Source organism: Vulpes vulpes, chromosome 15 (genome assembly GCF_048418805.1).
Source record: "Vulpes vulpes isolate BD-2025 chromosome 15, VulVul3, whole genome shotgun sequence".
NCBI classification, from domain to species: Eukaryota; Metazoa; Chordata; class Mammalia; order Carnivora; family Canidae; genus Vulpes; species Vulpes vulpes.
In genome coordinates, this window is record NC_132794.1 from 48360482 (window position 1) to 48386925 (window position 26444).

The window sequence follows — 26444 nt, forward strand, 5'->3', positions numbered from 1 at the left end:
AATGCACTGCCAATTATCAGCTATCACTGGTCACATTTTCACAAGCCTGTGTGCTGTTCTCTTGAATAGACTGTGAGTTCCTTGGGGGACCAGGCCTTCTTTTATGCATCAGTAGTGCTCAGCAACCAGGATGTTGCTATGAATTTAGGACTTTAATAAATAATTGCTTGACTGAAGGCCATCTTAGGGCAGCCAGTGTTAGTCCATTGGTTCTTGAATTTTAGCAGGCATCAGAATCACCTTGAGGGCTTGTTTTCTTGTTTGTTTGTTTTTTTTTTTTAGGGCCTGTTAAAACAAATTACTGGGCCTCACCCTCAAGACTTTAGGATTCAGTAAGTCTTGGACAGGATCCAAAAATTTGCATTTCTAAAAGCTCCCAGGAATTCTATAGAATCTTTCTTTAGTTCTCTTGGTCACAACTGCAGCAGTAAATTTCAGCTACTAGGCTTTAGCCATCCTTAGGATCCAAAATAGTACTGGACCTGGTCAGAAATTATGGGGAGTGAAGAAAGGGAACTAGAGCTAGAAATGCTGGAAGAATGATAGTGGAAAATCATTGTTTGCAACCGCTAATAAAATCATCGCTCCAGGCAATGATCATCAATGATTGATAAAACTATTAGGTGAAAGGTCGATGAGGCTCTTACATATGATGGATCAGGTTGACAACTTATGAACATCAAGGGGTCAGCTAAAAGTGAGACCACTGGACATATTTTGCTTCTGATTGATGCATTTTGGAGTACAAAACATCCCCCAAGAAGCCTTCAGGCCAAAAAAATTGAACTTGAATCTAGTGAAGGATTTAGATCTAACTACCAATCTACAGGAAATATGGGTGATAGAAGAACATGTTAAATGATAACACAAGGAAAAAAAAAAAATGATAACACAAGGATACAATGAACCAAACCCCAGTTGTGGAAAATTCTACAAATAACCAAGTTTCTTCTCTAAATTTCCTGTCCAGGATAGAAGGGGGACCTTTTATAGATTTATAAATACATAAGAGACTATCAGTTAAATATGTGAGCTTTAAAAAAAAAATCCAAAAAATAAATAAATATATATATTATCCTTGTTTGGATCCTGATTCAAACAAGCCTAATGTAAAAAGTTGTTTTTTGAGACTATTGGGGAAAACTAAACACAAACTGGGTTTTATATGATAATAAGGATTTTTTTAAAAAATTATTCAATATGAAGATATTTTTTTGAAAAATAAACTTTATTTTAGAATACTTTTAAGATTTCATTTATCTATTTTTTTAAGATTTTATTTATTTATTTGAGAGAGAGAGAGCATGAACCAGGGGGAGAGGCAAGGGAAAGATAGAAGCAGAATCCCTTCTTTGCTGGGAGCCTGATGTGGGTTTAAGAACTCTGTGATCATGACCTGAGTCTAAGGCAGAGGCTTAACCAACTGAACTACCCAGGTACCCCTTTATTTATTTATTTGTTAATGTAATCTCCAACCCCCAATGTGAAGCTCAAATTCATGACCTCAAGATCAAGAGTCACATGCTCCACTGAGTAAGCCAGCCAGGAGCCCCTAGAATAGTTTTAAATTTACAGAAAAATTATAAAGAGTTTTCATTTACCCTAACATAGTTTCCTCACTTCTTAAAAAGATTTTATTTTTATCTATTTATTTTGAGAGAGGGTGGGGGGAAAGGAGGGGTGGAAGAAGAAGGAGAAAATAATCCTAAGCAGGCTGCAGTCCCACAGTGGAGTCTGACATAGGGCTTAATCCCATAATCCTGAGATCATGACTTGAGCAAAAATCAGGAGTAAGAGGCTCAACTGACGGAGCCACCTAGGAACCCCGAAGATTTTACTTTTAAGTATTCTTTCTCTACATCCAAAATGGGGCTTGAACCCACAACCCCAAAATCAAGAGTCAACACTCCACTGACTGAATCAGCCAGGCACCCTCCATTTTTTTATTTTATTTTTTATTTTTATGTTTTATTTTATTTTATTTATTTATTCAAGAAAGACACACACAGAGAGGAGAGAGAGAGAGAGGCAGAGACACAAGCAGAGGGAGAAGTAGGCTCCATGCAGGGAGCCTGATGTGGGACTCGATCCCGGGTCTCCACGATCGCACCCTGGGCTGAAGGTGGCACTAAACCGCTGAGCCACCCGGGCTGCCCACCCTCCATTTTTTAAAAGTTTATTTCAGTAATCTCTACATCCAAAGTAGGGCTTGAACCCATAACCCTGAGATCAAGAGTCAATACTCTTCTGACTGAGCCAGCCAGGCACCCCCATCCCATTTTTTTTTTTAAGATTTTATTTATTTATTTGAGAGAAGGATTGAGGGAGAGCAACAGGGGAGAATAAGAGGGAGAAGTAGACTCTCCACTGAGCAGAGAGCCGGATGCAGGACTTGATCCCAGGACCCTGAGATCATGACCTGAGTGGAAGGCACACACTTAACTGACTGAGCCACCCAGGTACCCTTCACCCATTTTTTAAAGTAAGATCTATGCCTGATGTGGGGCTTGAGCTCAGGACCCTGAGATGGAGATCAAGAATCACATGCTCAACCTACTGAGCCAGCCCAGAGTCCCAGTTTCCCCTGTTTTTAATATCTAACATTAATACAGTACATTTATTAGAGTTAATGAACCAGGATACTTGAGTGGCTCACTTGGTTAAGCATCTGACTCTTGATTTTGGATCAAGCTCCACCTCAGGCTCCTAGTTCAAGGGGAATCTGAGATTCTCTCGGTGTTCTTCTGCCCCTCCCACTGCTCCTACATGCGCTCCCTCTCTCTCAAATAAATAAATAAGTCTTTTTAAAAAAAGAATTAATGAACCAATATTGACACCTCATTACTAACGAAAGTCCATATTTTATTCAGATTTCCTCAACCTTATCCTAATGTTCTCTATTCCATCAAGACTATTTAATTGTCATGTCTCCTTAGGCTTCTTCTGGTGGTGACAGGTTTGCTTTTTTTTTTTTTTTTTTTTAAGATTTATTTATTTCATAGAAAAAGAGAGAGAGCATGAGCAGGAGAATGGACAAAGGGAGAGGGAGAGTGGGAGAGAGAGAAGCTGACTCCCCACTGAATGGGAAGCCTGACACAGGGCTGGATCTTAGTTAGGACCCTGAGATCATGACTGGACCCAAAATCAAGAGTCAGGCACTCACCTGACTGAGCCACTCAGATGCCTCTAGTGGTAACAGTTTTGTAGACTTTTTTTTTGTTTTTGATGATTTGGACAGTTTAAGGTAGTACTGGTAGGATTGTACAGAACATCCTTCAACTAGGATTTGCCTAATGTTTTTCTCATGGTTAAACTGGGATTATGGGTTTTGGGGAGGAAGAACATAGAGCTGAAATGCCATTTTTATCACATTGTATCAGGGGCACCTACTATCAAAATGACTTACCACCGTAGGTGCTAACCTTAATCTCCTAATCACCTGGCAGAAGAAATTCAGATCTTTCCACTGTAAACTTAGTTCCCCTACCTCTGCTTTCCATCCCATCGTCTTTGTAAGGAAGTCACTATGCATGGCCCACACTTGAATGTGGAGGGATACTACCCCTTCCTTAAGAGTGGAATATCTACATAAGTTTTTTATAATTCTTCTGCATGGGAGATTTGTCTATACTCCCAAGTAATTTATTTATTCAAAAGATTTGACCCTTTGATAGACCCCATCATCGTGTATGTGTGCCTGTGTTTGGGTTTGCATTTGTTTGTTTGTTTATTCATTCATTCATTCATTCATTCATTCATTCATTCATTCATGAGAGACACACACACAGAGAGAGAGAGAGAGAGAGGCAGAGACACAGGTAGAGGGAGAAGCAGGTTCCATGCAGGGAGCCCGGTTTGGGACTCGATCCCAGGACTCCAGGATCACACCCTGGGCAGAAGGCAGATGCTCGACCACTGAGCCACCCAGGTGTCTCTGGGTTTGCTTTTTTGAATACTTCTTTACTTTTTGGCACTACAAGATCCTCCAAGATCATCTTGTATACTTCCTGCTCCAATATTAGAATCAGCCATTATTCCAAAAATCCTTAGTTCTTTTTATTGGGTAATGGGATTAGAAACCAAGATTTGGGTGCTGGTATGCTCATCACTGCTGGGAGGTCTTGGTTTTAGGGCCTTCTCAGCTGGCAAAGGAAATATATCTGCATATACTGTTATATATACATATCTATAAATATTTTTATATGTAACCAACTGAACCCATATATGGATGAGGGTTTTTTTTTTTTTAGTCTGCTGCAGTGTAATATTTACAGTTGAAATTAATAATACGGCTAAGATTTGCTTTTAAAAACTCTAAGAAGAAAAAAAAATAAGAAGAAAAAAAATAAGAAAAAAAAAAACTCTAAGAAAACAATAAAAAAATTGGGACAATAGAACACAATTAGCTAAGATAATACCGAAGCAGAGTGATGGATACCCTGGAGATTCCTTATACCTTTTTCCGGACCCCTGGGAGGCTCAGTGATTGAGCATCTGCCTTCAGCTCAGGGCGTGATCCTGGAGTTCCGGGGAGTTCCGGGATCGGGTCCTGAATCGGGCTCCTTGTGTGGAGCCTGCTTCTCCCTCTGCCTATGTCTCTGCCTCTCTCTCTCTCTCTCTCTGTGTGTGTGTGTGTGTGTCTCTCATGAATAAATAAATAAGATCATTATGCTTCTCTCTCTACTTGTGTATATGTTTAAAATATCCCATAGTAGGGGATCCCTGGGTGGCTCAGCTGTTTAGTGCCTGCCTTCGGCCGGGTGTGATCCTGGAGTCCCACGTCAGGTTCCCTGAATGGAGCCTGCTTCTCCCTCTGCCTGTGTCTCTGCCTCTCTCTCCCTCTCTCTGTGTATCTCATGAATAAATATATAAGATCTTTTAAAAAATCTCATAATAAAATTTTTTTTTAGGGGCAGTTGGATGGCTCAGTTAAATGTCTGCCTTTGCCTCAGATCACGATTCTGGGGTCCTGGGATTTGCCCCACATTGGGCTCCTTGCTCAGCAGGGAGGCTGCTTCTCCCTCTGCTCCTTCCCCTGCTTGTGCTCTCTCTCTGTCAGACAAATAAATAGAATCTTAAAAGAATAAAATAAAAGATTTTTAGGGGCACTTGGGTGGCTAAATTGATTAAGCATCCAATTCTTTTTTTTTTTTTCTTTTTTTTTTTTTAAAGATTTTATTTACTTATTCATGACACACACACACACACACACACACACACACACACCACAGAGAGGCAGAGACACAGGCAGAGGGAGAAGCAGGCTCCATGCAGGGAGCATGATGTGGGACTTGATCGGGGTCTCCAGGATCACACCCTGGGCTGGAGGCAGATGCACAACCACTGAGCCACCTGGGCGTCCCAGCATCCAACTCTTTTTTTTTTTTTTTTTTCCCAGCATCCAACTCTTGATCTCAGCCCAGGTCTTGATATGAGGGTCATGAGTTCAAGCTCTGCATTGGGCTCCACACCCAGCACAGAGCCCACTTAAAAAAAAAAAAAAAAGTAAAAAAAAAAAAAAAACAACAACCAGAAAAGTATCACTTGCCAGGCTGTATTTAAAGAGGATCAAAAAGAGAAACAGACAGCTAGATATAGGGCATTCAAACAAATATCCTCACACTCACACAGGTATTTCCTTTGTTCAGCTAATGAGGGCCCCCACTCACACATGGACCTCTTCCTTTCAGGGCCATCCATCCCTAGGTAAAATTTTGAAGGAGACAAATTTTTTCTTCCACATGCTTGGACCCATCTGTCATTTCAGAAACCCCAAATTTATTGCTGTCTTCCTGCCTCCTAAGTTGCTTTTGGGGGAGAAGTCTGACCATTTGAAAGTCCCTTTGTGACTATACATCACAGTTCTATCTCTCCTAGGTATTTGCATTTCTGCTTCATCTTCGCACAGGCAAGGTGTGGCACTGTTTCTGACTCAGGAATTTCAGGCAAGGGATGTTTGGCAGGCGCAGCAGCCATCCCCAGTGCCCCTGGCATCACACCTGCAGGCAGTTTTCCTCCAAGGCCCAAAGGAGTGGACTCCCTGGCTTCTCTAAGGTGATGGGGAGTGCAGTCCGTGGCCCGCCCATTCTGTGAGTGGCATTTTTCCCTACTCACTTCTTTAACCAATAGCTCAGAAAGAATGGATCCCTGATCACAGGGCAGCAAGGCTACCTTGATCCCATGGCTCGCCTTTTTCCTTCTCAGTCCATACAGCCCCTTCCCTGAGAGGGGAGGACAGGAGGAGAGGGTCCTAACTCTGAAGAAGCTGAAACAGCTGCTTCCTGAGACTAATGGAATTTGCCATCAAGGGATTCTGCTACTATGGGCAGATGGGTTGTATGCTTGTTTGTTTGTTTGTTTGTTTTTAAAGACTTTATTTATTTATGCATGAGAGACACACAGAGAGAGACAGAGGCAGAGACACAGGTAGAGGGAGAAGCAGGCTCCATGCAGGGAGCCCGACATGGGACTCCATCCAAGGTCTCCAGGATTATACCGTAGGCTGAAGGCGGCACTAAACCGCTGAGCCACCTGGGCTGCCCTGTATGCTTGTTTTAAAGAGAGGGAGGGTCTGGGATGCCTGGGTGTGTTTGCCTCTGGGTCAGGGTGTGACCCAAGGGTCCTGGAATCAAGTCTGACATCCGGCTCCCTCCATGGAGCCTGCCTCTCCCTCTGCCTGTGTCTCTGCCTCTCTCTGTGTCTCTCATGAATAAATAAATAAGATCTTAAAAAAAAAAAAAAAAAAAAAAGAGGGGATGGAGGGGCAGAGACAGAGACTCTCAAGCAGGCTCCAGGCCCAGCCCAGCACAAGCCCACCTAGGGGTTTGATCTCAAGACCCTGAGATCATGACTCAAGCCTAAAATTAAGAGTCCAACGGGGATCTTGGGGTCCTGGGATGTATTCCCCATGGCTCCCTGCAGGGAGCCTGCTTCTCCCTCTGCTTGTGTCTCTGCCTCTCTGTGTGTCTCTCATGAATAATAATAATAAAAAAAAGAGTCCAACGCTTAACCACCTGTGTCACCCAGGCATCCCTGAGCAGATGGTTTTTATTTCCAGGTTTGTCTGTATTTTCTCTCTTACCCTGGCCTCCTTGGGCAGTCCTGGATAGAATAGGCACATAATTCACCCAAGTAGGGAGATGCCAAGGCCCAACCTATCTCCATCCATAAAAAGGGGTTGCTACTGGCCCTTCCTCTCCCCTCTGGTCTCTTCTTACTCCCCTGGGGTAGATCATAGCTGGTTCTGGTTCTGTTCTGAGGACAGGAACTCCTGGGACAGCTGCTTCTGCATTATGTCAAATACATTTCCTGTTGATTTGATTAGTTTCCTTCGAAACACTGTGTTTATAAAAGGAAGGGAGGCTTTGCAGGCATGTATTTGCACAGCCAGCCAACCTCCTTCAGTCACACACACACACACACACACACACACACACACACACACAGAGGCACTTTCTCCCCATCCACCCACAAAGTGTCAGTCACATTTAGAGTTTGCACAAATGCACACCCTCCCTCATACATCACAATGCACACCCTCTCACCCACCTACATGCTTCTTCCACAAAATCACACCTGCTCACATACCCTTAAAGCACGTTCCTATACCATGCTGAGAGAGAGAGAGCACGCGTGAGCGAGAGAGGTAAGAATGGGTTGCTAGGGCTCAGGAAGGAAAGCACTCAATGTGGGCGCTAGAAAGTCAACAGACCAGGACCCTATAGTCCCTCCCCACCCTGCAAATAGAAATACTAAGAATTGAGACGGGTTCAAAAGCAGGGATATAGGGCAGCCTGGGTGACTCAGCGGTTTAGTGCCGCCTTCTGCCCAGGGTGTGATCCTGGAGACCCAGGATCGAGTCCCACATCAGGCTCCCTGCATGGAGCCTGCTTCTCCCTCTGCTGTGTCTCTGCCTCTCTCCCTCTCTCCCTCTCTCTCTCTCTGTGTCTCTCATGAGTAAATAAATAAAATCTTAAAAGAAAAAAAAAAAAGCAGGAATATAGAAAGCAGAGACTCCGAGCTCTTGGCCTCTCCAGGAAAGTGTGATGCCCCAGGGCAAAAGTGATGTGCCTGCGGCCTGCCCTGAAATAGGAAGTTCGTGTAGGCTCTGAGTGCAGAATGCAGTGGAATCCATGACATGTCCAAGAAGCCCATCTTGACTGGTGGCAAAGGTGGTCCTTGGGCTGGGATTCCCTGTCAGAGTCCAGGAAATGAGGGAAGAAAAGGAAGTGGAAGTTTGGGTTTGGGCTTTGGGTTCAACATCCTCTAGGAGAGGTCTTTCCAACGTGGACTAGAGTCATAGGAGGCTTTCTTTCACTGGAAACTTGAAGTCCCCTGGAGAGAGGAGAGGTGTGGGAGAGGGCCTCCAGGAGTGCAGAGCTGCAGCAGCCATGTTGCCGCAGTAGCGCTGCCCTGGCCAACCTGGCTTCAGCCCCAGACCGTTGTCTGCCTGCCCCGATCCGACTCAGCCCAAACTCAGAAGCTGTGGCTTCTGGAACAGAGCAAATCTTTTCCTTTAAAAAAGGGTCCTAAAAAAAAAAAAAAAAAAAAGGGTCCTAGAGCCCACCCACAGTACCCAAGAAAACTGGCAGAGCGCCCAGCTAAGCGGAGACCTCAGGTCCCTGCCTTCCAAGTCTGACAGTCCTTTTGGAGTCTCTCCCTGTGTTGCCACCTGAGGGCGCCCGGAGCTGGGTCTGAGGGTGCCGCCAGCACTGCTGTTGTTGTTATTATTAGTATAATTAATAAGCAAGCACTGATGGGGCCAAGTGGAGGAAGAGGCAGGCCCCTGCTGCTCGGGAGAATCCCTGGAAAGATCCAGTGAGGCTTCAGGAAACAGGGGGCTGAGTAGCCTGTTCCTCTTCCCTATGCAGGACTTCTAGGAAGGGCCCTCTGGAGTGGGCTCCAGGGGACAGGTAGCCCCAAAGGCCCAGGGAGAGCGCTTGGTAGGCTGCGTTTGGAACCAGCTCTGCATCTGCCTGACAGGATGTCTTTGGGCACCGCCACCCTCATGATTACTGGTTGTGGGGCAGGCTAAGCTCTGAGGCAATTATTCATTAATTTAACAGGCATCTGTCTGTTCATTTATGGAATGCCTACTGTGTGCAAGGTGGTCTGCTAATAATAGCTACATGTTTTATTGGATACTGTGAGGACACAGCCAACTTTCACACCATGTCCTAGGGGATGGGGGCAGGGAGGGTAGAAGCAGAAGAAGCAGCTAGTAAGAATGACAGCCCCAAAAGATATGGGCAATGGGGCTTTGGCCTATCAGTGGGGATGTCAGATATAAAACCTGAGGATTAGCAAAAAGATCTTGGAAAACTCGAGACCAAGCCCCAAGATCCTGGAGATCTTGGGTGGGAAATGGAGCACGAATATGGGAAATTTCGGGGAAAGGCTCAAGAAAGAGGCAGGAAGGGGTGTTAGTAGGTCCTGTGTGGGGAGCCTTGAGTCACGATTTCGGGGGCCCTGACTGGTGGGGAATTTAGGGGATTGAGATGCTTTCTGTCCTGAGACGGGGGACGGGATTGTGGCATCACACCCTGGACAAAAGTTGGGGTGGGTAGAGGCTCTAGCGAGGTTGGACGGCAGGATCTGGGGTGCTGGGTTTGAAAGGATGCTGGAGTGTGTTTCGGGGATGGAGGGGCGTGGCTGGGTGCGCCCCCGGGCCCGGCCCGGCCGATCCTCGGCCCGGAGGAAGCCCGCCGGGGGTGCCGCGGCGCTGGGGGAGGCCCGCGGCGGGGTCGGCGCTCGGAGCGCGCGGCCCGAGGCTCCGCGGGGGGGCGGTACGAGCTCAGGCTTGCGGGCGGGCTGGGGAGGAGGCGGCGGCTCGGAGAACATGAATCAGCGGCGGCGGCGGCGGCGGCGGCGGCGACGGCGGCGACGGCCGGGGAAGGAGCGCGGTGGCCCAGCGGCGGCCCCGGGGACCGCGCGCTGCTGACGGCCGCCGCCGCGACTCGCAGCGGGCGCGGGTCTCGGAGGCGCGGGCCCAGCACCGCCCCGGGCCGGCCCCCGCCTCCCGCGGCCCTCCTCCGCCGGCCCTCCTCCTCCTCCCGCCCTCCTCCCCCTCCCTCCTCCCTCGTCGCTCGCGGGCCGGGCCCGGCATGGTGCGGCGTCGCCGCCGATGGCGCTGAGGCGGAGCATGGGGCGGCCGGGGCTCCCGCCGCTGCCGCTGCCGCTGCCGCTGCTGCCGCCGCCGCCGCCGCCGCCGCCGCCGCTGCTGCTGCTGGCGGGTCTGGCCGCTGTGCTGCTCGCGGAGCCCGCGGCCGCAGGTAGGGGTTGGTCGGCAGGCGGCGGACCCCGGGGGGCTGCGGAGGGGCGCGGCCGGGTGGGCGCCAGGGACCGAGGCGGAGCGAGCCCCGGGCCTGGGCGGCCCGGAGACGTGGGTGGGGGGGACCCACGCTGCAAGGCCGAGGCTGGGGGCTGGGGGCTGGGGGCTGGGGGAGGGGGCGCCGCGCCGTGTCCGCTGCGGGTCCTCCGGCAGGGGCCCCACCCCCAACTTTCTCGCGTCCGGGGCTCTTCTGGCGGGGTGGAAGGGAAAGGAGTGGGGCCGCGGCTGAGTGGTCAGGGGGGCTGTTCCGGACTGCATTTTCCCGCCTCGACGTGTCTAGTTGTTTGCTCTCCCCTCGCAGTCCTGGGGACCCCATTCAGCCCGCCCTACACATGAAAGTCCCGCTCGGAAACCACAGGGGCTGGACTGAGCACCAAGAGGCATACCTCCACCATTTAGGTACGAGGGCTGTGAGGGTGCCCAGTCACAGAAAACATCTGGACAGACTCTAGTTCCTGTACCCGCTCAGAGCTCCCTGAAACGGAGAACGTTGGAGAGGATGGGTTGGAGCGAGGTTGCTGGTCTTTGTGGGGGTCAGCCTTGTGTTCCCACATGGCCCCTGAGGCATTTGCCCATTGTAGGAGTGCTCCTCGCAGCACCCTGCATCTCCAAGTTCACACTACAACCCTCTGGGACTGTTGGGTGTGTATGGGGTGTGAGGTTATCCCTCTGTGCCCTGTGACTGGCCCTGTGACACAGGCTAAAAGCAGCAGCCACAGAGCTGGCACCTTGTTTTGAGACTACTCCCTGCCATATGAGATTCTTAGGGAAGGAAAAGAGTGACAAGTATTTACAAGCTGAAAGGTGTGTATCTCAGGATCAGAGAGAGCCCAGGAATTTGCCTAGAGTCACACAGCAAAGGGCAGGGAGAAGCAGGACTGGATTCAACTATTTGGATAGTTCACCTGCCCCTCTGCTTAAAAACATGCCAGGAGACTAGGAGGTGTGTGTGTGTGTGTGTGTGTGTGTGTGTCCGTCCATGCAGAGGATAGTGTTCTGCAAGGTGGCTCCTGCTGGTGTGACAATAGCTCAGGGGTCTTGGGCTTCTGTTCAGGGCCCCTCTCCTCTCTTCTACCTCCTACCTCCCTAGCACCCGCCCCTGCACACATTCAGGTATTAATAGAGCGGGTGGCTGCCAGGAAGGCTGCCATGTGTTTGATCTGACGTGGTTCTGCAGCCATATGTTCTCCACTTCAGGGGAGCACCCCCTCCTTCTCTTCCTCAGCCTCGTTTCATTTGCCAGGGTGGGGTGCAAGGGGGTGCCAGCAACAGCTTGAAGTCTGGCCGGACACCTAGAGAGGCAGGGAGCTGGCCGCCTGTTGCACTCCATGGGTGCAGCAGTCATTCTTAAGTCAGTACCTGCCCCAGGTGGATGAGAGGGCCCCATCTTTTTAGCTTGGCCTGCCTTCCTTTTGATGGTTGGGCTTGAACTTCACATCACCCAGTCGGGAGGCATGGGGAAGAGGGCACTTTCATAGAGCTGGGGGAAACTTGGCAGTGGCAGAAATGGTGCGTGGATAGCTTGTCTTTTTTCGTCCCCCAGCCAAGGCCCCAGCCACCTTCTCTCCCTCCCACGTCCAACCTCTGCTTTCTTGACCATTAGTTGAGAATAAGCTCTGCGAGCCAGACACTAGGTTCTGGAAGAGGAGGGGGGATATTTCCAGAGGCAGGGTCCCTGTCAAGCAGGCTGACACCTTCTCCTTCCCACCTCTTAGGCCTGAAGCTCATGGGAGCCCCAGTGAAGCTGACTGTGTCTCAGGGGCAGCCGGTGAAGCTCAACTGCAGTGTGGAGGGAATGGAGGAGCCTGAGATACAGTGGGTGAAGGACGGGGCTGTGGTCCAGAGTGTGGATCAGGTGTACATCCCAGTCAGTGAGCAGCACTGGATTGGCTTCCTCAGGTGCAGGGCCAGGGGGGAGGGTGTGGCATGCCAGCCTGGGGGCACGTTGTGCTTTCTCCTTGGGGCTCGGGAGCTGGGGGCAATGCGGATGCCCAGAAGTCTGGGGTTTTTTATTTGGCAACCTATGGAAACTTCCAGAAGTGGGGGTAGGCTGAACCCACTGAGTCAGCCCAGCACAGCGCCCCCCCTGCCAACCCTGGGAGGCGAGCCTGGTATCCTGTTTCTACAGCCTGAAGTCAGTGGAGCGCTCTGATGCAGGCCGGTACTGGTGCCAGGTGGAGGATGGGGGTGAAACAGAGACCTCCCAACCAGTATGGCTCACAGTAGAAGGTGAGGAAGCAGAGATACAGGTGGGCATGTTGGCCTGGAGCAGGTGCTGTCTGCTAGTGACCACACCTCTGCAGAAGAAAAAGCTCAGTGGAAGCTGGGCTGCCCCATTGCCCTCTGGGCCCTGATTGCACCAGGCTCCAGGCCTACCCCAGACAATGGGAGACCTTACTCATTGGAGTCTGGGTATTTCACAGCCAAGGGGACAATAAGAACCCAGAACCCATGGTGCAGTCCATTCCAGTTGTTTGAGCAGCAAACCTCAAGCACCCATCTGGGGCTGGACCCAGTCCTGCCAAGTGGCCAGGCCAGGAGGGGGGGGGGGGGGGGAGGGGAGGAAGGATCCACAGCTGCGGGAGCTCAGAGCTGTTCAGCCCAGGAAAACAAAGTGACTAAGAAAGTAACAAAGGGCCCTGAACGAGGATCTGGGGCTTGCCAGCAGAACTCTGCTAAAGCTTCCGCCCACTCCCCCTCCCTTTGTGACCCTCCCCCCAGCTCCCCATCGTCTCCCTCCTCCCCTGCTCTGAGAAGGGCTGTCAGAGCAAGTCTGGGAAGAGAGAATCTACTATGCCCAAGGGGACAGCATAAAGGATATTTCTAAGGTACCCAAAGAAGAGAAGCTTCCCCCTCAAGCTAGATGCCTGTTCTGCAGTTGACTCAATCATAAGGGCTTTAGGACCTCTGCACGGAGGGCTGCAAATGGTAGCAAACTTGTGGTTTGGGTAGTTGGAAACAGAGGTGGCAAGGCTCATTCCCCACCTCCCTTTCTCCCCAGGTGTGCCATTTTTCACTGTGGAGCCAAAAGATCTGGCAGTGCCACCCAATGCCCCTTTCCAACTGTCTTGTGAGGCCGTGGGTCCCCCTGAACCTGTTACCATTGTGTGGTGGAGAGGAGGCACAAAGGTTGGGGGACCCGCTCCCTCTCCTTCTGTTTTAAATGTAACAGGTGAGGAGCCTCAGGAGGGGGCTTTGAGTAGGGGTGGTGAGGCTGGCAGAGTGCAAATCTATGCACATTGCCCAAGGATGCTATTGGTGGTGACCAGAGCACACCCCGGTGCCTGGCTAGGTGAGCTGCACCATTACTAAGCTCATTAGTCAGGTGTACCAGGCTGTCCAGGTGGACTGATTCATAGTGATCCTGCTGGGTGTGCTTGAGGCCTCCAGAGCCTCCTTCCATCCTTCACAGTAGTCCAGGCCTCGTGCACAGCTGGCCCTGGGAGATGAGTCGTGTGAAACCAGGGGCACCCATTTCCCCCACCCCTCCCAAGGGAAGGAGCCAGGAACCAGCCCACGCAGAGCTAGGAGGAGTGTCTGGCAGACTTGCCTAGAAGACAAGAGTCTAGGGCTGCAGAGTGGGGAATGGCAGGGAGAAAGAAAGCGGGGAGGGCGGTGGTGTGCAGCACAAAGAAACAAGAACCTCCTCTCCTAATGGGCCTTTCCAGAAATTTCTAGACATTTTCTCAAATGACTATATTTATCCATACCTCCGCACAGTTAGACCCAAAGCAGCAACGCCTGCACACCCACCTGGACTCCAAGATCCTTAGGCACATACTGAGGCTTGTGAGGCTCACTTATCTGTGAAATAAAGCTAATGTTCCTGGTCGAGGTTTGACCTGACCAAAAAAGTTGGGAGACTGAAGCTTGGTCTCACGTACTGGAAGGGGGGAGGGATAAGTTCTGACGTGCCAAGTTCCCCAACAATATAAATCTTGAAAAGAGATGGGCTGCCCGGCCTGTTCAGGAAGTGCTGGGTTGGAGCTGATTAGAGGGAAGGTTCGGTTCAGTTCTCTCCAGATGTGCGTGGTTGAGACCCTCCGGCAGCCAGCCTGATAATAAGCACTCACTGACCTCCTACTCCACACACCACACTGTGCTAGGCACCACGGGGGAACGAGGGAAACAAAAAAAAATAGAAGCCGTCAGTCCAGCCCCCAAGGAATTAGTATAATTGGGGAGACAAGACACATGCTTAAGGAGCTGAGAACTACTGCAAGGCAGAGAATCTGCAAATACAACAATGATGCAGCGTAGAGCAAACAGAGAAGGGCTCGGGAATGTACAATAGAGGAGTGAACAGCGGAGGGAGGCAGCTTTGTGCTATCTGTGGGAGGTGGAATTGAGGCAGGGGGAGTAGCACAGCATTTCTCAAGTGCTCACTGTGTGTCATGCACTCTATGTGTGTTATATCATTCACTTCTCCCAATGCTCCCAGTCTGGGAGACGAGAGGGCAGAGCGCCAGCACTGGGGTTTATAGCCAGGCTCATTAGATTCCAAAGTCTCCGTTCGTTCCAACATACCCACTGTCTAGCCCCTTCCTCTGGCTGGAGAGACTTCTAGGATCTTCAAAGCCAGAGCCTACATAACCCCCCTTCCCGGGGTCCCAGACTGAATGGGAGTTGCTGCTTGGGGGGCACTGACTGAGGTTTTCTGGCATCAGGGGTGACCCAGAGCACCGAGTTCTCCTGTGAAGCTCACAACCTTAAAGGCCTGGCCTCTTCTCGCCCAGCCACTGTTCGCCTTCAAGGTAGGAAGACTGGCAGGGGGGAGGGAGGGTGAGTGAGGCAGGGGGGCTTTCAGCCCACTGTCCAGCAGTGGGTGAAGTTAAAATCATTGGGTGCTCCAGCTTCCCGCAGCCCTGCTGGGACCCGAGAGATAAAGGGTTAATTGGCAGAGCTCCATCCCTAGTGAGAGCACCTGAGACCCTGCCATGGCTGAGATGAGAATAGAAACCTGACGTCACAGCAGATTTCCCATCACGAAGCAGAGTCCTTAGGAGGGAGGGAGAGAGGGAGGGAGTAGAGAGAGAGAGAGAGAGTGCGCGAGAGCAAGAGGGAGAGGGAGCCAGCAGGAGATGGTCAAGGCTCATAGGCTCATGCCCAACCTTGCTTCTGCCAGTCCCTGAGGAGGGAATGGAGCTGGGGAATACAGCCTGGCAGGATGATAGTGGAGATCCAAAGGGCTGGCGTGCACACGGGGAGGGAGAGAGCCAGTGTGTGGAGGAATGGGTTGTGGCCGGAGAGACTGCCTCTCATTTGTATCTCCCGAGGCCAAGGTTCTGTGCCCCCACCACACCCACTATCTTATCCCATTCCTCAGTCAGACAGAGCCCCTGATTCAGAGAGAGGCGACCTCTCTCTGAAGCCCACACTCCCTGGTATGGGCAACCATCCCCTACTGGTTTCTTGGCTCATATATTACTGTGGTCCTGGGAGGGCTGAGTGGCCATTGTCAGGATGGGGGGAAGCCTGAACCCTAGGGAGGGACTCAAGGCTTGACTCCCATGCGTTCTGCATCCTCCTATCCTCCCAGGGCACTGACTCTTACTCCCTGTCCACAGCACTGCCTGCAGCCCCCTTCAACATTACAGTGACAAAGCTCTCCAGCAGCAACGCTAGTGTGGCCTGGATGCCAGGTGCTGATGGCCGGGCCCTGCTCCAATCCTGTACTGTCCAGGTAGGGAGAGGAAGGACAGGCTATCCTGGCCGTGTTCATTCTGTAGCTGCCTCAGTGGCACTTTGTTCACAGCAGTATCACATTTACCTGTGCTTGTCCATGGGGCTTGGTCACCAGCTCTCTTCACGTGTTGCTCCCTTATCGGGAACAGCCCAGCCCGCAGCCTCTCATCATAGGGTGCTCTGGCAACCAAGTGACTTGGCAAATTGGTTCAACCCGTACATTCTTCAGGCTGGAAAGCAGATCACTAGAGCAGATTTGGGATGCCTGGAAGAGTTTTTCTCATGTCGGCAAAACCCCGAACCTTTGATTTAGCTGATCCCTTGTACCCTTGCGCCGCACCCCCTGACTCATGCATGCCAAAGAGAACAAGGGGGTTGGAAGGGGTTCTAAGTCCCAGCGAGGGGAAAACCTGGGTAAGGTAATATCAAAAACAAAAGGCAATGCAGCCTTATTTATTTTCATCTGTTTACTCAAAGGTATTAATGAGCACCTTTGAAACTGCTCTGGGCAGTTCCCCCAGGCAGGAGAGGCCCCTTCTCTGGGCTGTACCATTTAGAGGGCCCCACTCCGGCCTTCCTTTGGCTGTATCCCTTGCCCCTGGGCAAGGAATCCGTAGAGACCAGGGGATATGCCTATGCCCCTCTAGATCCTGAGGACACGTCCCACCCCTTGAGAAACTGAGACTTTGCACTGGTGTGTAGTTACAGTAAATGGTAACTATTCTACCAAGCACAAAAAGGTATGAGTTTTCTGGAGTAGTTGGGAAAATCTCTGACAGAAGAAGTGGTATTTACACTGAGTCTTAAAAGATGAGCTGGACTTTGCTAGGAAGAACTGGTGATTCCAAGCAAGGGAACAGCATTTGCAATGGCATGGAGGTGTGGAAGCTGGTGTGTTATTGGAGTGGAGGCCAGTGGGAGGGAGTGGGTTGCAAGTTCTTGCTGATAGGCTTAGAGGAGGCATTAAGTCAAGATCCACCCCCCCCTTCTTGGCCCCCTGCTCCTGCCCATGCCTGTCCTATCTTCCTTCTCCCTCCTCTCCATCATTACTTTACTGCCCTTCTGTAGGTGACACAAGCACCAGGAGGCTGGGAGGTCCTGGCTGTTGTGGTCCCCGTGCCACCTTTTACCTGCCTGCTCCGGGACCTGGCACCTGCCACCAATTACAGCCTCAGGGTGCGCTGTGCCAACGCCTTGGGGCCTTCTCCATATGCTGACTGGGTACCCTTTCGGACAAAGGGTCTAGGTAAGGGGCTTACAGAGCAGAGTGGCTGGGCGGGGCCTGAGTAGGGAAGAGGCCATGTTGGCTCCAGTTCTGAATGAAGTTGCTTGAGAGAGAGGCTACTGGAAAGGGAGGTTCCTGCCTCATTCAGCAAACAGTTTCTGCTGCATACCTATGAACTAGATGAATCCAGCCACTTCTGAGGCAGCTTTAGTTCTAGAGGGTGGAGTAGGTATGCAAATTAGAAAAGATTAGATAATTTGGTGTTGAAGAGTGCCCCCAGGGTGGTCCAGGCATACCCCCATAAAGAGATTGAGGTCTGAATGAAGGAATGGGCCACATTGGGTGGAGGGGAGATCACTGCAGAAGAGGGCACAACAAGTGCAAAGATCCTGTGGCAGGAACTTGGAGTTCTCTTAGCAATTGCAAAAATGCTAGTGGGGCTAATGAGGGGGAAGTGGTGAAGGATGCTGCTGAGGCAGTAACCGAGAGCAGCCCTAGCAGGGTGCTATGGGTCCTACCATTGCTCACCCTCCTCCAGAGGACTATAGGTGAGAGCAGTCAGAACTCACTGGCAGGCTCTAACCCATACCTGTAGCTCTCTGAGCTGTGTAGGTTTTGGGAGCTGGTTTCAAAGGCTAGCATGGGATAGTGAGAGTGGGAAGGGCAGGGCTCTTAGTGGCCTTCTGTCTTCGGGTACAGCCCCAGCCATCGCTCCCCAGAACCTCCATGCCATCCGCACAGACTCAGGCCTCATCCTGGAGTGGGAAGAAGTGATCCCCGAGGGACCTTTGGAAGGCCCCCTGGGACCCTACAAACTGTCCTGGGTTCAAGACAACGGAACCCAGGTAAGGGGCACCCACATAAGGGGAGATAAGTCTGTACCCTCCAGGTGTACTAGAGTCAGCTCTCCTGACTCTAAGACCTTTTTTTTTTTTTTTTTTCTAAGATCTTTAGAGCTTCAGAAAGGCTGTCCTTGGTGGGCTGGGCCTCCCACCACCCCAGGGAGTCCACTTTTCCCATCTTCCCCTGCAGGCTTCCCTCCTTATTGGGTTGTGTCTCCTGTTTGGTTTGCATCTGATGGCCACTTTGTTTGTAAAGCAGGAAGCACATTCCTGCACAAACTGGAGGAGGGCCCAAACTGGGGGAGGGAGGGCACCGATAAGGCTGTCTTATTCCCAGCCTAGTTTCCTCCCATCCCCCCTCCACTCGCTGCACTGAGCTCTGTTTGTGTTCCGGGGAGGCCTCTGCAGGCTGGAACAGGAATGTGATGACTCCCAGCAGGTTGTGATCTTGAGGTTCCTGAACCCACAGTGTCCCTTGCCTCCTAGTTAGACCTTTTGCTGCATTCAGGTCCTACTTGGAGGCCTTTTCCTCAGTCTCAAATGTGGGATGGGGGCTTTTCCTGGCTGCAGGGTGAGCTGACGGTGGATGGGACCAGGGCCAACTTGACAGGCTGGGATCCTCAGAAGGACCTGACTGTGCGTGTATGCATCTCCAATGCAGTTGGCTGTGGGCCCTGGAGTCAGCCACTGGTGGTCTCTTCTCATGACCATGCAGGTGAGGCCTGTAGGGGAAGGGAACAGGGTATCAAGGCTTTCAAGGACAATCTAGATTGATGAAAGGAGCTTGGCAGCACCTTTGCTCCTAATAGACCCAAAGACTCAGCAGTTGAAGCCAGGGTTGGTATTTGAACTATATGGAATTCTCCACCCCCTGCCCCAGAACCAGCATTGAAATCTCTGGTCAAGTTGTAGGTTCCAACAGCTAGGGACTGTCTCTGACAGGGTAGGAACTCTTGGAACTTCCTTTGGAGCTTCTTTCCACTCGGGACCTTTATTGACTTGAAGAACCTCTTGACCAGGCCAGATGGCTGCCATTGGAAAGTTCTAAAGGGACTCCTTGATGTCAGCCTAGCTCATGCCACTGCCCCTGTCTCCCATAGGCCAGCAGGGCCCTCCCCACAGCCGCACATCCTGGGTGCCTGTAGTCCTGGGTGTCCTGACAGCCCTGGTGACAGCCGCTGCCTTGGCCCTCATCCTGCTTCGAAAGAGGCGGAAGGAGACACGGTTCGGGTAAGGGGGTAAGGACATGGAGGGAGAGGCAAGTGGTGACTGAACATGTTGGAGCTGACTCCAAGTCCTGGGTTTCCCCTTAGGCAAGCCTTTGACAGTGTCATGGCCCGGGGGGAGCCAGCCGTTCACTTCCGGGCAGCCCGGTCCTTCAATCGGGAGAGGCCTGAGCGCATCGAGGCCACATGTGAGTGTGAGGAATTGTAGGAAAAATGGACTGTCTTCATACCCCTGTCTGTATTCTTTTTGCTAGCTCAATAATTTGACCAGTGTGTCCAAATATTGATGAGTCCTGAGCACACAGTAGTAGAAAAGGCACAGACCTATCATTGTGGAGGTTGCCATCCTAGCTGTGGGAGAGCCAAACTAAGCTCATGTCTGCCCTGAGGGTGAAACCTGGGGTGCGAGTCAGTAGACAGAGAGGCCCCTCTTCTTTCTCAACACTCTTCTCACCACAGTGGACAGCTTGGGCATCAGCGATGAACTCAAGGACAAATTGGAGGATGTGCTCATCCCCGAGCAGCAGTTCACCCTGGGCCGGATGTTGGGCAAAGGTGTGTGGGGCTGCATGGGGATTGGCAGGAGTGGAGTTTGTCTTTGATTGCTCCTGTCACTTTGGGGGTGTGGGTTTGGGGAAGCTCCTATAGACAGGAAATGCTTGTAGACTCCTGGATGTGGGATGTTTGAGGGGAATGATGGCTGGGGAGGAGGAAGGCTGGAGAGCACTCCCACTGTATTTCCTTTGGCTGCAGATAAGGGAGCCTCCTGCAGTGGCCCCAGAGTGTAGTGATTTAGGTCCCCGTGGAGGGTCATCTTGGAGAAAAGGGGGTGGGGGCGGTAGGGTAAAGGGCCTCACCATCATTTTAATCGGTTCCTAGGAGAGTTTGGTTCAGTGCGGGAGGCCCAGCTGAAGCAGGAGGATGGCTCCTTTGTGAAAGTGGCCGTCAAGATGCTGAAAGGTGAGTGGAAAATAGTAGACATGGGGTGAGGAGTGGAAGGGGTGACTGATCTGGAAGCAGGCTCTCCTGGGACCCTAGACTTTCCAAGAAGAATTAGCACTAACTAGGATGCCACATGTGCCATGTGAATAAGTCAAAAGCATAAGCCCACACACGTTTGCACCCTAGCCTTTGCTTCCAGCCATCAGCAGTGATTGGGGCTCACTCCGGGTGGTTAAAGCTTTGGTTGCTGGAGACGCTGGTCTTTCCAAACCAAAGGGAAGACCATTAGCAAGTGGAGAAATTGTTGGATAGTCCCACTCCATGGGAGTTTCTCCTGTGGCCAGAGTGTTTCCTGACAGTCCAGGAAGGACAAGGCCTTGGAGTCTTGAGTTAGAATTGGGGGCACATCTCCCTTATTCCCTCCCTCCCTCCTTTTCTTCCAGCTGACATCATTGCTTCAAGCGACATTGAAGAGTTTCTCAGGGAAGCAGCTTGCATGAAGGAATTTGACCACCCACATGTGGCCAAGCTTGTTGGTGAGCCCCTTCCTAGAGGAGGGAGATAGACAATAGGGCTGAAATTGTGCTCCCCCAAGGTGGGAGGGGAGCCTGTAGGAGAGAAGTTTGGACTTAACTGGAGAGTAAGCAGAGAGCCACAGAGCAAGGAGGGTCCTGGCTGAAATCTGGTCTGACTCCAGGTAAGGTGCATAGTGTGCAGGCTCTGTACCAAGAGTCTATACTTGAAGACTGCTCGTGTGAGCAGAGGAGGGGACAAATAGATGCTACAGAGATCTGGGGGCAGCCAAATCTTAAGTATCACCAGCCCATTGTGAACTTCCAGGAAAAGAGGTAGCAGAGCCAGGGCTAGAGTTAGGACCTAGCAGGTTGGGGACTGGTGCAGACACCCAAGCAGTCTCTTGACTGTTATGTACCTTGCTCCTGACTCTCCCTTGTTCCCAGGGGTGAGCCTCCGTAGCAGGGCCAAAGGCCGCCTCCCCATCCCCATGGTCATCTTGCCCTTCATGAAGCATGGAGACCTGCATGCCTTCCTCCTTGCCTCCCGGATTGGAGAGAACCCCTTTGTGAGTGCCTGGGGTGTAATGGCCAGGAGTTGGAAAGGGACAGAGACCCTGGGAGAGAGGTTGGCTTGGTGGGCAGGGATCATTAAGCTGGTTAAGAAGAGGCAGGCTGGGTTTGACCCTTTTTTATGTCAGAAGGCTTCCTTCACCCTCCCAAAGCCCTGCTGGGAATTTTAGTGTGGGCAAGGGCCCATTCTGGAAGAAGAGACCTTTGGATCCCCACACTAGGAGTGTCTTAACACTCTCTCAGATCTGCCAAAGCCTCTTAACCTTGGGAAGCCCCTTTGTGCCCCTCCTTTCAGTAATTCCAAGCACAGTCTTCAGGCTTTCTGGCCAGGGAACCCCATCCATCCGGCCCTGCCTGGGTGGGCAGATCCAGCCTGAGCTTGCCCTGTCTGCCCCCCAGGACCTGCCCCTGCAGACCCTGGTCCGGTTCATGGTGGACATTGCCTGTGGCATGGAGTACCTGAGCTCCCGGAACTTTATCCACCGAGACCTGGCTGCTCGGAATTGCATGTATGAATTCTGGAGGACTTGGGTGGGACGGAGCAGGTGGTAACAGTCGGACTAGCTAATGGTCAGCTCTCATCAGGGATAGCATGTGCTATGCGTGGGGACAGCTGGGGAGCAAAGACGCCTTGGTCTTCGTAAGGCTGCCAGCATGGGGGAAGGCTGACTCCATCCCTCACCACCCCTCACAGGCTGGCAGAAGACATGACAGTGTGTGTAGCTGACTTTGGGCTCTCCCGGAAGATCTATAGTGGGGACTACTACCGCCAGGGCTGTGCCTCCAAGTTGCCTGTCAAGTGGCTAGCCCTGGAGAGCCTGGCTGACAACCTGTATACCGTGCACAGTGACGTGGTGAGCAGGGTGGCACAGGGAGGCTTGGTGGGAATGCAAGCGTGGCCTAATGCATGGGAGGCCCTTTAGGATCCTCAGGGATCTTGCCAGGTCTCTTCTTTGGTTTTTGGCTGCCCCCTCATGAGACCTCTGAGCCCTAAGATGTGCCTGGTGCTTGTGTTAGGGTTCTGGCCAGCTCAGGAAAACCTAATGACGTCTCCCCTTCCACCTTGCCTCTGTTCCAGTGGGCCTTCGGGGTGACCATGTGGGAGATCATGACTCGTGGGCAGACGCCATATGCTGGCATTGAGAACGCTGAGATTTACAACTACCTCATCGGCGGGAACCGCCTGAAACAGCCTCCAGAGTGTATAGAAGATGTGTGAGTGCCCAGGGAAGGGGATCCGGGGAGGAGAGAGGAATCTGGGGCTTCGGGTACTGGCTGCCACCACAGCTGCTGGTCCAGTGGGAGCTTAGAACCTCAACTGGACCTTGTGTTTCTTGGTGGAAATGTCCTTGTGTTTAGAGGGAAGGCCAGCCTCCACCCCAAACTGCCTCTCCATCTTGCCACCTCCCTGTTTGCTTTCTCTACCACTTTCTCATCCAGTATTTCTTGTTCCACCTTTTCTTACGCTCCATTTTCTCCAGCTTCCAGGGAGAACCGGGAACCCTGAGGGCAGAAGGTACAGGTTGAGCAATGGTGCCTCCTCCCCACCCCTGCTCCTTCTCAGTCTCCAGCTAGTCTAAGAAAACCTCCTAGGCCTAGATCCTCCCTCCCCCTCAGAGAGGGCTGCACCCGGGCAAAAAAAACAAAAACAAAAACTGCTGCTCCATCGCATTCCTCCCTAGACAGGGAGGGGGCGTCGCTGCAGGTAGATGGTGGCTTCCTCTTGAGGGAGTGGGAAGATCTAACATCCCCGGGAGGGGGAACTGCTTTCTTTCCTTTCTGCATGCCTGGAGCCTTTGGGAGTGGGGTAGGGTGGATATCCCCCCTGCACAGGGGAGTGTCAGTGAACCCCTCGTGACTGGAAGACTGGAAGACTGTGTTACTAGCATTAGCTGGGTACTTTACAGGCTTTCTTTCAGGTAATCCCTCTCAAACCCTGTAAGGAAAAGACTATCATTATCGCCATTTTGTAGATGAGGAACTGAGATTAAAGAGGTTAAGTAACATGGCTAAGGTCACACAACTATTAAGTAGATGAGTTGGGATGTGAACCTAGAGCCCTGTGATTTTATAAGATGTGCCTCTGGATGCCGCCGCCAAATGTAATTTATCTCTTCTAGTGTGGTCTCCCACCCTGTGCAAGCCAGAGTTTCCCTGGGGCCCTGGAGGACCTCTTCACTAGTACCAGGGGAAAGGAGTCCACAGTGATCCAGGGAAGGAGGGAAGGAATCTATTCCCTACTTCTTGCTGTGGGGTTGAACCACCAGAGGTCCAAGAACGTGGACAGACAGAGGAAGGCCCGGCCTGCATGGTGGGGTCCTCTTTCTCTAGGGCAGTGGGTTTGAAGGGCCCTGAACCTGGACTGTGGGTGAGAGGGAAATCTGAGTGCCAGAGCCAGGCCCTACCCCTCCTACTCATGCAGCACAGCTCAGGGCATGGCAGGGGCAAGAGCTCAGGCCACCCTATCACTGTAGCCTGCCTGGGCATCTGGAGCTGCAGAGGCTCTGCTGGGCAGTGGGACCAGGCCCCGGCTTAGTTTCCTCCCAGGCCAGAGCTAGTGTTGTCAATAGGGTGGGCGCTGGCCTCCTACCAGGCCGCTTGGTGGACAGGCGCCAGTTGGCTCCTAGCACAGCCTTGACAATGTATCCCAGCCTGGCCACATATCCATGGCCTCGGACTTCGATGTCTGGCACCATTCCTCCCATCACTAGGGGCTCCTGTCAGAAGGGGCTAGTGTGTGGGAGAGTGTTTGGGTCTTCTGTTGTGGGCACATTAGAGTCAGGCATTTGCTCTGATTGCATCTGGTTTCAACCCCTTTACATTAGTTTTTTTTTTTTCCTTAAGTCTGAGAAACCTGAGGCATTCCCAGGGAACTGGGATAAGACCTCAGGGAATCTGTAAGGCTCCTGAAAGTGCATATAAAAGGTGTTCCTTCCTGGGGGGAGAGGGCTGGAAGCTTTTCTTGATTCAAAGGTGTCTGTGAACAATGAAGATTTAAGTCAGGCCTGAGTGGGTGAGGATTTAGGACAAAGGGCAGCTGTTCAAATGCTTCTATTTAAATAACACTGACTCCTGCTGTGTTCCTCAAGACAAAAACACTCCTAGTACCCAACACAGCCCAGGAAGGACTCTGGAGAGCCAGCTCCACCATCACTTTCTACCTTGGTGACCTTAGTCAAGGTTCTTAACCTCTCTGGGCCTCAGTTTCCACATCGATAAAATAGGCATCATTTCTTTCATAGGGTTGCTGTGAGAAATAAATATACGTAAAACACTTAGAAGAGTGCCTGATACGTAGTAAGTCCTATATATGGGTGTGTTAAAGAAAAGTGTTCAAAATCCTGGTTCTTAGATTTTTTTATTTATTAATGAGTGACAGAGAGAGAGAGAGAGAGGCAGAGACACAGGCAGAGGGAGAAGTAGGCTTCCCGCAAGGAGCCCAGTGTGGGACTCGATCCCAGATCCTGGGATCGCACCCCGAGCTGAAGGCAGACACTCAACTGCTGAGCCACCCAGGCGTCCCAGAATCCTGGTTCTTTCAAAATCCTCAGCTTCCCCTTCTGGCTCTTCACTGAGACCTCCCCTCACCTTTCTCTCTGCCCAGGTATGAGCTCATGTACCAGTGCTGGAGTGCCGACCCCAAGCAGCGCCCGAGTTTTACATGCCTACGGATGGAGCTGGAGAGCATCCTGGGCCACCTGTCTGTGCTGTCCACCAGCCAGGACCCCTTGTACATCAACCTGGAGAGAGCTGAGGAGCTTGCCGAGGGAGGCCACCTGGAGTTGCCTGGCGGGGACCAGGCCAGCAGCAGGGCTGGGGATGGCAATGGTGGGGGGGCAGTGGGGGCCACCCCCAGTGACTATCGGTACATCCTCAGCCCTGGGGGGCTAGCGGAGCGGCCCAGGCAGGAGGAGCAGCAGCCAGAAAGCCCTGTTGGTGAGGCCCAGAGGCTGCTGCTGCTGCAGCAAGGGCTACTGCCCCACAGTAGCTGTTAGCCCACGGGCAGAGGGCGTCTGGGGCCATGCTGCTGGCTGACAAAGCCCTGTCTGACCCCAGCCCAGGCAGCACGGTGTGGAGGCTCCTGTGGTAGTCCTCCCAAGCTGCACTGGAAGCCTGGACTGACCAAATGGCCCAATCCCAGTTCTTCCTGTGGCCACTCTGGCCTGCCTGGCATCAGTTCAGGCTTGGGCTGGGTGGAGGTGGGCCAGGCCTGGTTGTTTAAACCCAGGCAGCTGGCTGGAGGGGGTGGTTATGTTTCCATGGTTACCATGGGTGTGGAGAGGAGTTGGGGGAGGGTAGAACCAGCCCTGTGGGCCCCTACTCTCTGGCTGAGCTGCCCCTGCTGCTTTAGTGCATGCATTGAGGTGTCTCTGACTGGGGGGCCTAACCCTGCCCATGCTTGGGGTTTAAGTGCCCAGGTTTGCTCCTCCTCACAAAGAGATGCCCTTGTATTATTCCCCTTTTGGTGAGGGTTGGTAAGGGGTTGATACAGTAAGGTCCCAAGTGCTGTGGTATAAGGCAGTGGGGCACTGTCTGGTCTGAACGGTTGTCCGCTTCCTGAAGGCCCACCGCGCCTAGGCCAGGAGTCAAGTGTAGCTGACCAGGTCACAGCAAGGCATGCTGAATTTCTGCAGGCTACCATTTGCCCAACCTCTAAAGGCAGTGCACCCAGCCTGGCAAGAGGAAGGGGTACTGTAGGCCCTGCCCAGGAACACGTGAGGCCAGAGAGGAGTCCAGGAGCCCCTCTTTACGCCCTCCCACAGTCTGTCTGAGCATGCTACCAAATCCCAAAATATCCTAACACTAACAAAGGCAGCTGTGTCTGAGCTCAATCTTTCCACGCAGCTTAGTCCCAATTTTCCCTCTCACTGGAGACCCTCTTCTGTCCCAAGTCTCCAGAGACAGAGAGAAAATAGGCCTGATGGCTGGCGTGGATGAGGGGGAGTTCCTGGAGTCCAGACCCCAGCCCTGGCTAGGGGAGCCCCCCGGGATTGCATGGGGCAGGCCCCTGCTGTTAGGGATATTTCCAAGCTGTTAGAAGCTGTTTAAAAACAGAAATAAAATTGAGAACTAAAGACCAAAGGCTTTGTCTCTTAACTGTTTACTTTT

General features: G+C 52.0%; 1 protein-coding gene across 3 annotated transcripts; it reads left to right on the forward strand.

Annotated features, from left to right (window-relative positions):
• Positions 1–9941: 9941 nt before the first annotated feature.
• Positions 9942–26417, forward strand: TYRO3 (TYRO3 protein tyrosine kinase). Of its 3 annotated transcripts, none has more exons than XM_072738323.1 (19): positions 9942–10271; positions 12046–12229; positions 12459–12559; positions 13332–13502; positions 14998–15084; positions 15898–16013; positions 17084–17261; positions 17940–18085; positions 18653–18797; positions 19183–19312; positions 19396–19496; positions 19768–19863; positions 20188–20268; positions 20694–20786; positions 21210–21331; positions 21735–21844; positions 22030–22189; positions 22414–22550; positions 24940–26417. In XM_072738323.1, exons 1-19 carry the CDS (start codon positions 10124–10126, stop codon positions 25328–25330), a joined length of 2697 nt encoding a protein of 898 aa, XP_072594424.1. In that variant the 5' UTR covers positions 9942–10123; the 3' UTR covers positions 25331–26417. The 3 variants fall into 3 exon arrangements, with proteins under 3 accessions (XP_072594424.1, XP_072594426.1, XP_072594425.1); XM_072738324.1 differs by lacking the exon at positions 9942–10271 and adding an exon at positions 10637–10729; XM_072738325.1 differs by lacking the exon at positions 13332–13502 and having other exon boundaries at positions 9997–10271.
• Positions 26418–26444: the final 27 nt, after the last annotated feature.

Coding starts and splice junctions, on each gene's coding strand:
- TYRO3 (XM_072738323.1), top strand. CDS start 10,124: ATGGCGCTGAGGCGGAGCATGGGGCGGCCGGGGCTCCCGCCGCTGCCG. Junction 13,503..14,997: donor TTCTGTTTTAAATGTAACAG/GTGAGGAGCCTC, acceptor TTCTGGCATCAG/GGGTGACCCAGAGCACCGAG. Junction 21,845..22,029: donor CTGGCTGCTCGGAATTGCAT/GTATGAATTCTG, acceptor CACCCCTCACAG/GCTGGCAGAAGACATGACAG.